The following is a 16,283-nucleotide window of genomic DNA, read 5'->3' as shown; positions in this document are numbered from 1 at the left end:
ATAAGGTCCAGAAATTATAAGCCATATCTTTTATGAAAGTATGCCTTCATAAGGCTAATGTTGTACGTGGCTTTTTTGCCAATGTGCCCAAAACTCTGTGTTTGGAGCAGATAGACACTACAACAGTAACCTGAATTTTAAAGTGCATTTGAGTAGTGTGGTTTTGAACAGCCTTCATTACATTCTTTTTAAAACTGTTTTTGTATTGAGGTTAACCAAGCATTGTAGTAACTAAAGTAATAGCACTGGATTGATAGTCAAACTTGTTGCCTATTGATCCTACTATTGTTTTTGTAGGAATATGAGAGCACACCCAACTATTGCAGTCATTTTGCTGCTTTACAATTTGTATATGCATTTGTACTACAGAAATATCTTGCTACAATTTTCGCCACAGTTTCGCAATTTTATTTGCTGGTGGCAAAACGTGGAAATTCACACCTGCCAAATTTATTTGTCCATCACTATTTCCTGGTACTCTATGAATTATGTCTTCATTCCAAAAAGTGTTGAGGACCTGTTGCAGGAATAATCTATACTTTTGTAAGAGCATCTGTTTTTTTCTGCACCTTGTATCTCTTGGGGCACAAATTTTCATGATTCCTGTATCTACTGTATCTATACCAGTTATAAGCCGAATTGGAGGAACCGCGCACCTCACAAAACCAAAAGAGCGTATCCTGATGCCCGGTGGTAGAGGAATCGGCAACCTCTAAGCCAAGGTACGTAGAAATTCACCGGCACACAGGAATTAAGTTAGCAGGGCAAGCCCTTGCAATTTTATTAATGCAGTGCAACTGTCACGATCGGCACACAACACCAGAACAAGCACCCTGGTCTCGGCTCGTGCTTCACCAGTAGTGTGCGCGCACTAGGAAGGAGCTGGCACAGGAGAAGAGGAGCATCTCCGCCGCACCACTAGACCACCAAGGTTAGTCTCCATTACAGCAACGTTTCAGGGCTTGAAAAAGGGGATGCCCCGAAACGTTGCACTGCATTAATAAAATTGCAAGGCCTTGCCCTGCTAACTTAATTCCTGTGTGCCGGTGAATTTTTACGTATCTATACCAGTTACCGGTATGTCAACCATACTACTTATAGAGATAGTATTGCAGGTTGCTGCAGTTATAGCTATCATTATGTCTTTGTCATTGCACCCAACAAATGCTGTATTAGTGTATGTACGTATACCCTGCACACAATGTCCAACTGCTGGATGCAAGTCTGTAGTGCCTATTGAATTAACCTGCTGTGGGAACCCTGGAATGAATGTCATATCCTGGCTTTCATTAGGGACAATTTTGTAGGATTGATCAGAAGGAGGAGGACGGACGCATTGGCACTGAGCAAAACTAGTCGAAAGTGCAAAGAACATGGTTTATTGCATACATCTCAGAAACTGTTTAAAACAAACAAAAAAAATGAAATTGCTAAACTATCTTAATATTACACCATCTAATGTTGCTTAATTTAGATACCCTTAAAAATAAAATTTCTGCTATTTAAGGTTTCCCACGGTGTGAAAAAACAGTGCAAAGCCGCTTCCATAAAATGCCATAACATGAGAATTTGAGAAATACTACTGTGAAGTTGTGTCACAATTATACAGAATTCTTTTGTGAAGCTATGCAATTCATAATAAATAAATTGCTCATATGATGTAATGTGGATTTCTTATCTTACTCTGAATACCTGTTTAAATAAAAATTTTTCAAAATTATCTTATTTCAGGCTGAACTTAAAAAATCTTTAAGTATTACCCATTATTGTATCTCTTTGATATTATCATTCCCTTTCACAATATCCCTCCTTGGCTGTTAAAAAGATAGCTGTAACATCTTATATTTTTTATTACAATGTCTTTAATAGCTTGATTCATTTTCTAATGCTAAAGGTTCTTCTTTCTTTTCCTCCCACACTGTGTTATCCATTTCATTAACATTTATTTTGTACTGTTTCAATGTTTTGCCTAGTAGTATCATATGGCGAGAGGGCCATGTAATATGAGCAAATGTTTGTCTTTTTGCAAGGTCAACTCTTAGGACCTTGGATCAGCAAAACTGAAGGGATTATCATGCCTTTATTAAATATTTCATAACTGAAATACCTAATGTAACATGGTGCTATTTAAATGAACAAAGTGATAACCTGCTAAAAGCATACAATGTACTTAGAAGATGATGGGTAATCATACATTATACCTAGAATTCTGCATTAAATTAGGAGGTTTCTGTTGTTGTTGTGTGTTATTATGATAATAGGTAACATAAATATGCCATAGAGAAATATAATTTGAATTATTATCAAGAGATAGAAAAAAACATAAGCTAAAATTTGTCAAAGAGAAAGCAAAGAAGGGGTGGTAAGGTGTTGACAGTGAGATAACGAGTTTTCTATTCTGGGAAATATATTTAGATCTGTCTAGTGGCTGACTTTTCATAGCTGATGCCTTTGGAGTCCAGCCCTCTGTAACCGGGTAACCACTTGTCCTAAATAAATCTGCTGATAAGCAGGTGCAGGTCCGACTTTCCACCCTGCCTTTTATTCACTCCTGTCAAATGCTTCAAGTAACAGAAACTTAGTGTTTATATGTCTGAGACGGAAGTCTGTGTTCTAATTCTTAACCTATGAGGACCTTTAGTGATTATTGAGCCCCATTTGCAAGGAGACAATTCTTCACTTCCACTGACTCAATTTGAAGTTATTTACTAAGGGAAATGCTCAAAGTGGCCCATAAGACTCTGGTGGCTAAATAAATAAGTGTAGAACAGAAATTTTTCATAAATAAAGGGAAGGGGCAGGGGGCAACAAACGGCAGTGGGCCTAGGGGCAATTGCTATGTAAATCCAGACCTGGGTGCCAGCTGTTTTTTTCCTCAAAAATTGCAGATGGATAGAGGATCACATCCGCGCCTTGATGTGGTTCTTGCCCCAATTGCCTGCCTAGCAGCAATTATGATCCGATCACTGGCCAAAGGGTCAAATGATTGGATCAGTCGATATTGTCCACCTCAAGGTGGACATATCAGTGATAGATTTGCTCTATTGGCGACCTCGCCAAATGAGCAGATCTCTGCATGTATGGTCAGCTTTTGTTTAAGTATTTCTATTCTAAAAGGGTACACAAAGCATTATTAGGGGCACATTTACTATTGGTCGAATATCGAGGGTTAATTAACCCTCGATATTCGACCGTCGAAGTAAAATCCTTCGACTTTGAATATCGAAGTCGAAGGATTTTACTTTGACGGTCGAATGATTTTCGTTCGAAGGATTTTAATACATCGATCGAATGATGGATTCAAGAGACAGTACTTCGACTATCAAATAGTCGAATAGTAGAACGATTTTTAGTTCGAATCGTTCGATTCGAAGGTCGAAGTAGCCAATTCGATGGTCGAAGTAGCCAAAAAAATACTTTGAAATTCAAAGTATTTTTTATTCTAATCCTTCACTCGAGCTAAGTAAATGTGCCCCTTAATTTTTAGTGATTGTAAAATATACATTTCCAAGTATCTGTGGATGTATCCAAGTGTCTGCTGTGGGAGGATTAGCTTTCTAAAAGGTAGGCAACAGGTTTCTTCTGCAGAAAAGAGGCAGACACAAGCAATTGCAGGAAAATCGGTCTTTGTGTACTTTATTCAACTGAAAAAAAAATACACCAACGAGGTGCTTATCTTTGTATAGCATCAAAAATATAACAGTCTCTTATACATGTATGTATGTGAGTTTGTAGTCCTCTGGATTACCCCAAAGACTACATAAGGCTTTGGACTCAATAAACTTTCACTTTGATTTAACTGCCTGGTGTAAGATTGCCTTCATTTGAGTGCCTGCTCCGAAGTGTTTTTGGTTTATCTGCTCCCCGTGCCGAGGGCTCAGGGTGGTTCACCTGGGCCTCTTCCTTTATGTGGTGAGTAACTATCTTACTATTTAGAGACCCCCCTTCAAGTTTTATTATACCCCGGAGACTCTCCTAAGACCTCTGGTTAGGACCCTGTAAATTTACTTCCAATTCAGCTTCATTACTTCACTTTCTTCAAAAGACTACCTCTCTCATTTCCTCTTTCAGGCTCAGCAACTCTGCCTCTTTGCTCAGGCTCCACATGCCTCTTGGTTCTCTCTTAATCTTCCTCTCACTCGCTATTTATAGCCAGAACTGTGTCTCCTCTCCAGACACACAAGAAATCCCTGTCTCTATCAGTCATCCAAGGAAGAACCCATTGGTGAAGGAGCACACCTCCTTTATAGGCAATAGCAAGTCTAATCTCACCTGCAGCCTAATTACCTAACTGCAAGAAAATGTTAACCCTATCACCACCACGCAAATCTTTCCATCCTGTCTAATGTAACTTAAATGCATACTACCCTGTACATTTTAGTCCAGACCGATGTGTTTTCTAACACACTGTCACAGTGTATTCCAAGTATCTCCGGATCCTTATTAATATATACTGTAATAGTTTGTAACCCATATTCAGGAAGCAGCTTAAATAAGATAATATGAACAACAATGAGCAAGAAAAAATGTATACTTTGTTATCATGCATAAATGCCCTTTTGCTCTGATGGATTATTAAACTCTGCATCAAGATCCCAACACCCTGTTTTCAAACTCATGTGCACCATGGATTCCACTAAACTATTTTATTCATTGTATATATGTGGCATGTTCCTTACTTCTAACTCCAAAATGTAAGAATAGATATTTGGTAGAAAAGGTAACAAACCAGTAGCGTAGCCTCACCTGATAACCTTTCATATTTGCAAAACAAAGAAATGTTTATAAACGAAAAAAATCATTCGAAAACAAAAAGTTGAGGCACTCTCTATGTTACAAGCAACACACATCAAACACTAATATTTAATTAAAGCCCACATGAACTCAGCCTGAAACACCATATATATATTTCATGACTATATTTTTACAAATAAATACCATTTATAAAAACAGCTGCATTTAAATCAGATTCAGAGTTTACAGTACAACTATATTACCTGTGGTTGGGGGTAAACAGGGTTTCCCTTCCCTTTAAATTTACTTCACATCGCCCTTCTCTTTTGTCCACATGCATGTTTCCACTCCAGTGTCAGTACATGGTGTATTATGAGGCAAACTCTTGTCTTCTCTTTCCTTTATAATCTTTCAGAGTAATGGTAGATTGTAGCATCAGGTGTAATGCTCAGGGGAGTTAAATGTAAAGCATACATATTGTGCATATTATTAATAATGTATCTATAAAGTGCCAACATATTTCACAGTTCTATACAATATAAGGGGTTATACATCCAACTTGTATTTTATATAGATTTTATATAAATACTTACCAAGAGGTAAAGAGGACCATTATAGTAAAAAATAGCAAAATACCATTTTGATGCAGTATTAAAAAGTCTGCTGCATTTTATTATTCAGTTGAAGCACACTACACTTTGTTTGCCTAGCTCTTTATTAAGTGTAACAGTAACAAAAACAAGGTGGGTATTGAAAACCTTAACTTGTCACCGACCCATTAGCTATATGATAAAGGCAGATGAAATCCTCTCCCACTGTTTGATAACTTGTTATGTAGGTTGGCAAAATTCCTGTAGTTCTTTAGCTTTTTAAAACTTACATGAAACATATTCTAGTTGTTCTTCACATGGTGGAAGATGGGGCCAAGATGGACTGCATTACAGTATACAGGATCTTAAAGAAAACTATAGGATATGAACTTGAAATAGAAGCAACATATCTCTCTGTAATTTTATACGTTTTTTTGTTCAAATATACATAAAATGCCCAACAGTTGTAGTCAGTCCTGTTCTAACAAAAAAGCTTGTTGGGATTCATCTCCCAGAAAGTGAGACATATTTGCCTAAAATAACTTTTTGAACTTGACCTAGAGACCATTTCGCCAGAATCTCACCCTTCACCCATAGGGGGGCCCATAATTTGCTCTTAGCAAGGGAGGCAGAATGCTTATATAACATTATATACATTTTTCAAGTTAATAATAGTATCTGCATTTACCTTTTACAGCTTATTCTGCAGAATACAGAAGGGACAATCATGAGTGGGGCACATATGCACGAGTGCACCCCTTAGTACTCATTTTGGGAGCACTTGAGCCCACCTGTACAGTGTGCTCTGAAGTATCACCAATACTTAACTAATACCGGGCTAAATAACGCAATTAATGATGTATTTGTGAAGAGAACAGCAGGTAACATTTGTTCACATCCAAACACAACATGCAAATGGCTGATTGTGACCTTTTTAGCATTGTGCAAGCTGCTCTTAGGGTTGAAAATCAGCCGTTATAGTGTTAATTTGCAGCAGAGGCTGAAACATTGGTTTTGTGCAACTTGGGGGTGCTCACTCAAATGAGGCTGGTATATTTGCATCTAATGACGGTGTGCAGCTTATTTAGTGATCTTTACACTGAGCCACGCTAAAACTCTTTAGTGACACTTTGTCACTATGCTTTCAACACATGCTTTCTTCTTAGCTGTATGCACCTCAATTTACAATTTGTCATAATCTTTTCTCTGAACTTCAACACCCATATGGTGGGTTATAACACATTTTTCAAACCAGCCTGATAGATATCTGTCTGATTTTCAGTATACAGGTTGACCAGGTCCAATAAGCTTCCAAATCCAAGTCAGATTGTACAATATAGATGATATAATGATAATCAAGTTACAATAGAGCCACAAAACATTAGCGTTTCCAATAATTTTGTTATCGCATATATATGAGCTTAACGGGACTGTTCACCTTTAAATTATATTTTCATATGATGTAGAGAGTGATTTTCTGAGACAAGCTGCAATTGGTTTTAATTTTTTAAATTTTTTATTATTTGTGGTTTTTGAGTTATTTATCTTTTTATTCAGCAGCTCTCCAGTTCGCAATTTCAGCAATCTGGTTGCTAGGATCTGAATTAACATAGCAACCATGCATTGGGGGTCCTTTTGAAAGCTGGGAAGAGTCACAAGATAAAGGAAAATAATTCAAAAACTATTAAAATAAATGAAGGGCAAATGAAAAGTTGCTTACAATTAGCTATATATGCTAAAATTTAACTTAAAGGGATACTGTCTTGGAGAAAAATTTTGTTTTTTTCCCCAAAATGCACCAGTTAATAGTGCTGCGCCAGCAGAATTTGGCACTGAAATCCATTTCTCAAAAGAGCAAACAGATCTTTTTTAATTTAATTATGAAATCTGACATGGGGCTGGACATATTGACAGTTTCCCAGCTGCCCCCAGTCAAGTGGCTTGTGCTCTGATAAACTTCAGTCACTCTTTACTGCTGTACTACAAGTTGGATTGATATCACCCCCTTTCTCCTCCCCCCCAGCAGCCTAACAACTGCCTGGTAGATCTAAGAACAGCACTGAGTAGTAAAATCCAGGTACCACTGGGACACATTCAGTTACATTGAGTAGGAGAAACAACGCAGTTCCATCCTAAAGTGCTGGCTCTTTCTGAAAGCACATGACCAGGCAAAATAGCCTGAGATGGCTGCCTACAAACCAATTTTACAACTTTCTGGTTCAAGAATTAATTTTTATATTGTATAGTGAATTATTTGCAGTGTAAACAGTATATCATAAAAATCATGACAGAATCCCTTTAAAGGTGAACCAACCATGTAATTATTATCTAATGTTATCACTCAAGGTGTATTTGTTGATTTATCAATATAAAGTCAAAAGTCTAAGTCAAACATATTCCTCTTGAACTGGACTGGTAAAATATATTACTTGGGCTTTCTAATATTATGGGATATTATTTTACCAGATACATACTCCAATAGTTTGAAAGTGTATGTATAATTACTTTGCAGCACATCTAGATTCACATTTAACAGCTGCAACCTGATACTGTGAGCTCAGCCAGATATTTCTGTTCACTCACTGTGCTGACTATGGACATCTGTTCAAATGAGCAGCAGGCTTGCATTCAGATGGATGGACTATACACCACCCTGACACCTTATTGGAGTCAAAATTGACCTCATCAAATATGCAAGTGCAACTATGGAATGAAATCTGGCCTTACACATAGAGAATCATTCCTGGTGCCCTACAGCAATGCCAACAGGCCTGCACAAAGCAGCAGTATTTTCTGTTGGTATGTCTAGTCTCTTTTAATTTATTATTTATTATTCTACAGTAAAAGCTCAAAATGTAATTGCAACTTTTTATTTGTTAAAAACTGGCATTTTTGCCCACAGTGAATGAAGACCATTATTAGAGAAAGGGAGAAACCAAACACACATAATCAAACTGTTCAAAAATTAAGAGCCATATATCACTTTTGTTCCAGTCAAAGTCCTGTTTGATTATCTTAAAATCTCTGAAAGCTTTTCTTCATAATACCTGGAATTTTCTTCCAAATCTTCCCAGGGTATGAAGTCTTGATGCTCATCCTTCACTACCTCCTTTCCCTCTTCATCAAGGGTGATGTCCGGCTCAACAAAGTTCTTCCACACATAAATATAGTCAGCACCCCTCATCATTCTGACTGGGCAGCCTGCGGAGCGGAGGCCTTTCAGTGACCTTCGGGTCTCTGGCTCCTCCCATTGGAATAGCCGTGCCACTGCTAGCTGTATTCTTAAAGTCTTGTATCGCCGCAGGCACTGAGCGATGGAGGCTGCACAATTAACGCATGGGCTAGATGACACATAGCAAGTGACAGTCACCGACCCTGAGGTGAGAAACTGAGGCAGGACAGATGTAAAGAAGGCATCCTCGGCATGAGCTGAGACATGTTCATCCTCTAAATATCCATGGAATATTTGACCCTCAGGTCTTTCCACAGTGTAGCACAGAATGGTCTTGTTACGTCCAGAACTGTACTCAACATTCTTAAACTGAAACATGAAAGAAGAAGCAGGGATGCGACTCCTGAAAAAAAATAGTACACAATGACTTAGTAAAAAACAGTTATCCTCACATTTGCATTTTAAAAGTATTTTTATTTAATTTTTATTCACTTGTAACTGCTTTCACGAAGTAAAACATTATAAGGGCCATTTATGAACACAAAGTACAATTTTAGATGAAAATGTTATTTACTCATAATTGCAGCATCCACCATAATTGTCTCATACATCAAAATGGATGCAATTCGATTTATAATTTACACCTATAAATGCAACTTGTGGGAATCCTGGAGCTACTACAAGGCCCAAGGTGAATGTGACTCCAAGAGACTCCAGCGTCAATTGGCACAGTTGCCACCATTCATCAGAAGAGGCAGAATGGGAACATATACAAGCAAGTAGAACTAACTTAATGAATTGTATCAATATGTGCTTTTCATTGTGTCCAGTTTAGAATACTTGCAGATGTGTTTGTTAATGACCCCTTATATATTTAATAAGATTATATAATTGCAGGAGATTTTTGTTCTCTTGATAAGATTTCTGTGTGCTTATTAGTTCTACTTAAAGTGGATCTGTCATCCAGACACAAAAATCTGTATAATAAAAGTCCTTTTCAAATTAAACATGAAATCCAATTTCTATTTTTTATTTAAGCATTCATAGCTTCTGTAAGCTCATTTAAAAATCTCAGATGTCAATCAAATATTGTCTGCCCCTCCTCTATGCCATGGGCATAGAGGCGGGGCAGACAATTACTTTCACTTTCCATTCAGCACTTCCTAGATTTCACTGCTCTCCACACATTCCCCTGTTCTCTTCACCATTTAGTTGTGTAGCCAGGGCATGGGAATGGACATTGGGTCCCCCATTCTGGTGCACAAACAAGATTCTGAGATGATGCAAGGCTGTCCTTAAAAACAGTGTCCACAAAATGGCTGCTGCCTGCTTGCTATCATTTTGAATTCCCAGACTGAAGGAAACACAATTCAAATAATTTATACAGTGTAATTAAAGTTCATTTTGCTTGACTAATGTGATAAAATAGGATTTTGAATATTTTTTTTGGGTGACGGGTCCCCTTTAAAGGGATACTGTCATGGGAAAAATTTTTTTCCCAAAATGAATCAGTTAATAGTGCTGCTCCAGCAGAATTCTGTACTGAAATCAATTTCTCAAAATAGCAAACAGATTTTTTTATATTCAATTTTGAAATCTGACATGGAGCTAGACATATTGTCAATTTCCCAGCTGCCCCAAGTCATGTGACTTGTGCTCTGATAAACTTCAATCACTCTTTACTGCTGTACTGCAAATTGGAGTGATATCACCCCCTCCCTTCCCCCCCCCCCAGCAGCCAAACAAAAGAACAATGGGAAGGTAACCAGATAGCAGCTCCCTAACACAAGATAACAGCTGCCTGGTACATCTAAGAACAACACTCAATAGTAAAAACCCATGTCTCACTGAGACACATTCAGTTACATTGAGAAGGAAAAACAGCAGCCTGCCAGAAAGCATTTCTCTCAGGCACAAGTCACATAGGCTATAAAAGTATGTCAGTATTAAGTGCACATTCAATGGCCCACAGACAACTCTCAACAAACACAGCAAGGCATAAATAAGCAGAAGTGGCACAAATTACAAAGTAGGCATCATGTTTCAGAGAGTACATTTTGTTAGAGAAAATGTAGGAATCTTGAAACTATAGATAAATCTGATGGCAGGCACTCAAATAAAGGAGATCTTCCAACAAATTGTAGAAATCAAGTAGAAAAGATTTATTGTGTCCTCCACGAGTGCACCTGGGCCACTTCCTATATGTGGTGAGTAAAGATTCCACTCACATTATAACCCCCTCCCTGTTTAATTGAATCTTGAAACTAGCCATACTCTATACCAGGGCCAGAACTATGGGTAGGCAGAAGAGGCACCTACCTAGGACGGCCCTGGGCAGGTACATGTTAAAGGATCTTCTGCCTACCCCTATGTTGTGTTTGCTCCCCTCTGCTGCTCTGCCCTCTCCTCACTGCTCTTCCAACCCCTGCCCTTCCTGTTTGCCTTTCTCCCCACTCCTGCTCTCCCCTCAACATCACCTTGTATCCTCATATACTTCCTTTCTAATGATGGCAGGTTTTAAAAGCTGCATTTGCTTTCAAATATGCAAGCTATCCCCCACTTCTTGCATCAGAGTTGCACAGGGGGCAACTTGTACCTGCACGTTTACAAGTGTAAAATTTCATAGTTTGGACCCTAAAGGGTCTATATTGTATCCATTAGAGATCCTGTCCCCGTAGCTTTATGAATGGTCAGTTAGCCAGGTAGTTTTATTATTACAAATAAACTGCAGAAATTAAATATATTATTATGTTTTTAATTTTTTGTTAACAAGAATTACATCTGCAACACCTCAGTAATCCATGATATAACTATATTAAAGGAAACAGAAAAGAGGCAGCCAACAATTGGCATGTAATCTATAAAGCACATAGCGGCAAACCTAATTTTAGTTTTATTAAAACCTACAGAATCTTGTCCCATCTGCTGATTTGTATTCTATTTATTTCCTTCTTCTAGGTTATATATGTCACCATGACCACTCCTTTAATATCTCTGGACAAATATAGAATGAAATTAGAATGTAAGATTATCTCAGTGAAAGAAATATAGCTCATTATGTGACCATTACAAAGCAATGTTATCAGCCCTGCAATATATACCTTGTCTGTATTGACTTTCTTTCACTACTGCTTGCCTAAAATTACTTCACAGTGCACTTTTCATTATACCTCCATCAACAAAAATCAGACTCAGTTCAGGGTGATCACAAAAAACTCTTCGCACAGAGCACCAGCGGAGCCATTAAAAATCAGCTCAGGTCAGGGTGGTGTCACAATGCTCTGAGGCAAATTTTATGTCCCTTGGAACGCGGTTTATCCTTCAACTGTTGGTGTAAAATCCCTTTTGCCTTATGTGCAGCATCTGCCATTTCTCCTTTGTCAATGTCATAAGATACATTCTTAGCTCTGTTCTAGTTTGACTGATCAGTCACTTCATATCTCAGTGCTTTATCTCAAACTATCATATAACATTTTTAGATAGGAAAAATAAATAATAATACAGGCATTACACATTTAGGGTGAAAACACACATGGCAATGGGTCAACGTGACTTTTTTAAAAACTACGATTACATTGACTGATCATGGCGACTAAACAAGAATAGGTTACTGCACAAGTCACTGTAGCAATAGCGGGCTGTTTGCGCTATAGTGATCAGCCACCTCGATTTGGTCCAAAAGTGTGTCTTTGTCTTACGCCGTGTCCAGCTAACAAAAGAATTTTTAGAAAAATAAGCTTATATTCACTAAAGGTGACGCCAGTGTGAGATAAATTAGAAAAAGCAATTTGCCAGTTATTTTTTGTGCCTTGTTAAATACGGTAAGATGATTTTATTATTTTATGTTTTAAGGCAGCAGGAAAGGCAATTTATACATGGGGATGCCAAAAGTTACACGCCAGGCTGGTGCTCCTATCAGCAGAAAACTGCAGTACTGTAAATACAATCACCTCCCTTCTCCTTTAACATTGCATAATAACAATACTACTACTAATTATAACAATAATACGTGAGTTATCATTACCAGAGAGCAGTATCAGTACATACTGCCTTGAATTGTTTCAGAAAACTTCTTTTCACACATTTTCAGTTAGAAATTTAGAAACTTCATCAACATATTAATGTGGATTACCAGCCCATTATCAGTGTACTTGCCTCAGTCTTGGTTTTACCCTGAACAATAAGTGCAAACAGGCCCAGATTTGGGGAAGGCCACAAAGACCCGGCCTTAGGGGCGGCATGCTGCCCAGCTGCATCGGAATGGGTTCCAAAGCACTGGGGATATGCAGGAGATTCAATAGCTCAAATCTCCTGCATGCCAATCCCCATGCTCTACTAGATGCAAATATAAATAAAGGGAGTAGCAGTAAGGCAAGAAGGGGGAAAGGGGGCCACAAGTGGTCCTGGCCTGGGGTGCCCTATATATAAATCCGGCTCTGAGTGCAAAAACCCTTAGCATTTCTTATGTAATTAAAACACTGAATCGCAACTTGATAAATGAGATGATAACATTTTAGGAGAACGTATCGTACCAATTGTAATCATACGAGTCACTTCAGCTTTCTGTAGTAGGCCAAGTTGCTTCATGAGTTTATTTTTTATCCTAATGCAGCATTTTCCCCTATGGTTTCAGCATAATTGAAACTGAAAAGGTTAGTGGTGCTTGGTGCAATTGCATCCAAAATCATGTGCAATTGTGCTTGCATTTTAATCAAGCACAATTGCACTAAAAAGCACTATTGTTATTACATTGCGATTTCCTGTACTCAAAAGCATCAAAATTATGCCTGTGTATGTTTTTTTAGGTGCAAGAGTGCTGCATCTGTGGGTACAGTTGCAAAATGATAGCCCCAGTTATTGTGCAACGTGGTAGCTTTTACATTTTTTTTATGTTCTTGTATCTAAAGCAGATGCTTACCCACAAATGCACACCAATGCATTGTGCCATTCACTCACAGTGTGCCTATTGATGCAGGGTGTAATGTTGTGCCATCCATTCCTGTGTGAATATCAAATGTTCATTTTAATATGTATTAGCAGTGTGGAGATAACAGCCAGGAATAAACCTCTACCCTGCAGTCTGGCATCTCTGTGTGCATACTTCAAGTTTTGCAATGCCGTGCACTGGGTTATTATACAGGGAAACTCTGAAGCTACTGCCAACTTAAAATTGGCAGTATCTCCAGGGTTCCCACAGCAGCCTGTGCCAATAAACAGGAGAAAAGAAAGAGCAATTCTAAATAATCATGTGCGAATGTTCTTTTGATGTCAGCAATGATGACATCCCAACATCCAGTTTGCATTGATGTGCAAGAAAAATTGTCTCTTCTCAGCTGCAATTATGCTGGAAATTATGGAGGAAATGCTATATTGTGGGTAAAAACATGACTATGTGCACCTGAAATTGCAATGAGCAGCTTTACACGCAATTACATTTTGGCAGTTATATACCAAAACCAAATATTTTCTCATTATTTCTCATTAGTTTAGTATCTACAATTTTGCCTTATTTATCAATAAACTAAAAAATAATGATAGTTGTAAAAGAGACATCTGTCATTGACCTTGGCAGGTTTGAGATGGAGTATTTTCAGATTCAGCCTTTTAGTAGCCTTGGGGTATAATACATCTTGAAAAATGTGAGTTTTTTCCCACAAAAAAAGTGTTTTCCCCTTTAAAACCCCGACATAAAAATTCGGGTTTTAGTAAATAACCCCCTTAAAGGAACAGTTCAGTGTAAAAATAAAAACTGGGTAAATAGTATTTGCAAAATAAAAAATGTTTTTAATCTAGTTAGTGAGCCAAAATGTAATCTATAAAGGCTGGAGTGACATAACAGAACACAAGTTCCTGCTTTTCAGCTATCTAACTCTGAATTAGTCAGCGATTTTGGGGCATTTGGGACATAGCTGCTCAGTGAGTTTGCAATTGATCCTCAGCATACATCTCAGATTCAAAAGCAAACAGTTGAAACGGCCCTCCTCAATTCTCTGATTGGTTACTACCTGGTAACCAATCAGTGGAAACCAAGAGAGCTGCAAAGCAGGAAGTGGTGTTCGAATTGTACGATTTGACATTTTTCCCCCCAAAAAAACTTTGATTTTTCAAAGTCCACCAATGGACTCCAAATAGGTTCTGGGAGGTCCCCCATAGGCTAAAACAGCAATTCACAGGTTTTAGATGGCGAATGGTCGAAGTCAAAGTACATGATAAATTTCAAAATTCGAATCTTCTCATTTTTTTCAAATTCAAATTTAATCTGAGTATTCCCTAGTCGAAGTACACAAAAATTAGCTTGAAATTCTTTTTTTTTAATTCGAATTTTCACTTCGACCTTTGATAAATCTGCCTCTTAGTTGAAATATTTCTCAGCAGCATCTATGGAGTATTTGCAACTATTGTATCAATTCTAACAACTGACTGTAATGAAACCCAGGGATTCTGCTAAGCAGGGACAAAGATAAGAAATGTATCAACTAAATGTATCAATTTAGAATAGTTTACAGGGTCGGCAACCCCCCAGCGCTGCTTTAGAAGTTGAAAAATGAAACTTTACACTTCAATATTAGAAAAACAGTCATACATAGAAAATAGAAAGTAATTAGAAAAAGTCTTTATTTCTGGTAAACTATCCGAAACAAACTGAACTGAAAAAAGTGTTGGAAGGTGAAGAACCCCTTTAAAAAACGCAAACAACAAAAAAGTAAAATGATTAATTTTACAGTGGTGTAGGATTTATTTTATCCTGTAAATGTAAAATGTTAATTTAGGTAGAGGTCCCTGTTTTCATTACAGTATATTTGCTCAGCCATCTATTACTTGTCTATATAAAACCCCACCTGTTGTTCTGTGAATTCTAAAATAACACAAATGCATGATCTTCCCAAAAAAGCACTACCAAAGAATCTAAAAATAAAATATTGTGCTTACTGTAAGAAACTGTTAGTGGCAACAGAGATAGCAAAATAAAATGAAATAAGATGCAGTGCTAGAAGGTAAGAAAAGGAGGGTTGAATTTAATAATTATCCCATGCTGCTCTTTTGATAACCTTCCTTTCTGTGCATTGGGGTGAGCTAAGTTACCAAATGCCAGAGCTACAATTAGCAGCTACTTGTTGTGGTTACAAAATGCCAAAAAATACCCTGCCATAAACAATACTGAGTATTGCTTCACACATGGGGGGGTGAGTATTTACTAAACTTGACTTTTTCTCACTATGATTTTTACAAAAATTTGAGCAAAATCCGAAATCAGAATCCCCTTAAATTACCATGAAAATTTCTTTAAAAAATCGGTGCAAGAAGCCTAGACAAAATTGTGGGCAATTTCTAATTGTGTGACTTTTTGTAATTAACTACCATTAAAAGATCTTTCCCACATAAGGAGACAATCCTTGGCTCAAGTCCTATTTTCTAGAACCAGATGAAATACAAGAAAACATTTATCTGCTTCACAGTTTTATAACTATATCATAGTAATTATATGAAGTTCTTTTTTTTTTCAAAAAAAACTTACCCCTCCACTATCTCAAAGGGAGGCAGCTCCTCTTGTTCTTTCTTTTTGGAATTTCCCTCACCATTTTCTGCTTTCTCTGCTTTCTCTGCTTCCTCTACATTGTTGATAGGATCCTTGGAAGACTGTGATTTATTTTGTGCCATTGTAAATAAATAAAAAAAAGTCCAAACCAAAGGAGAAAGTATTTATGGAGGGCAGCGGAACAGTGAATGAAATAGTGACTGTAAATGAAGATGAAGGGTGTTAAAGAAAGGGAGTGGGCTAGAGGTTT

At 37.5% G+C, this 16,283-nt stretch overlaps 1 protein-coding gene across 1 annotated transcript; it reads right to left on the bottom strand.

Annotated features, from left to right (window-relative positions):
• Positions 1–8,180: 8,180 nt before the first annotated feature.
• On the bottom strand, positions 8,181–16,283 carry LOC108709492 (C->U-editing enzyme APOBEC-2). Its single transcript, XM_018249392.2, has 2 exons — positions 16,013–16,283; positions 8,181–8,899 (listed from the first exon to the last, which is right to left on the bottom strand). Exons 1-2 carry the CDS (start codon positions 16,153–16,155, stop codon positions 8,335–8,337), a joined length of 708 nt encoding a protein of 235 aa, XP_018104881.1. The 5' UTR covers positions 16,156–16,283; the 3' UTR covers positions 8,181–8,334.

Source organism: Xenopus laevis, chromosome 2S (genome assembly GCF_017654675.1).
Source record: "Xenopus laevis strain J_2021 chromosome 2S, Xenopus_laevis_v10.1, whole genome shotgun sequence".
Classification (NCBI taxonomy): Eukaryota; Metazoa; Chordata; class Amphibia; order Anura; family Pipidae; genus Xenopus; species Xenopus laevis.
The sequence above is the reverse complement of the archived record's forward strand: the minus strand, read 5'-3'. Positions and strand labels throughout refer to the sequence as shown.

Coding starts and splice junctions, on each gene's coding strand:
- LOC108709492 (XM_018249392.2), bottom strand. CDS start 16,155: ATGGCACAAAATAAATCACAGTCTTCCAAGGATCCTATCAACAATGTA. Junction 8,900..16,012: donor CCCTTTGAGATAGTGGAGGG/GTAAGTTTTTTT, acceptor ATTTTTTTTCAG/GAGTCGCATCCCTGCTTCTT.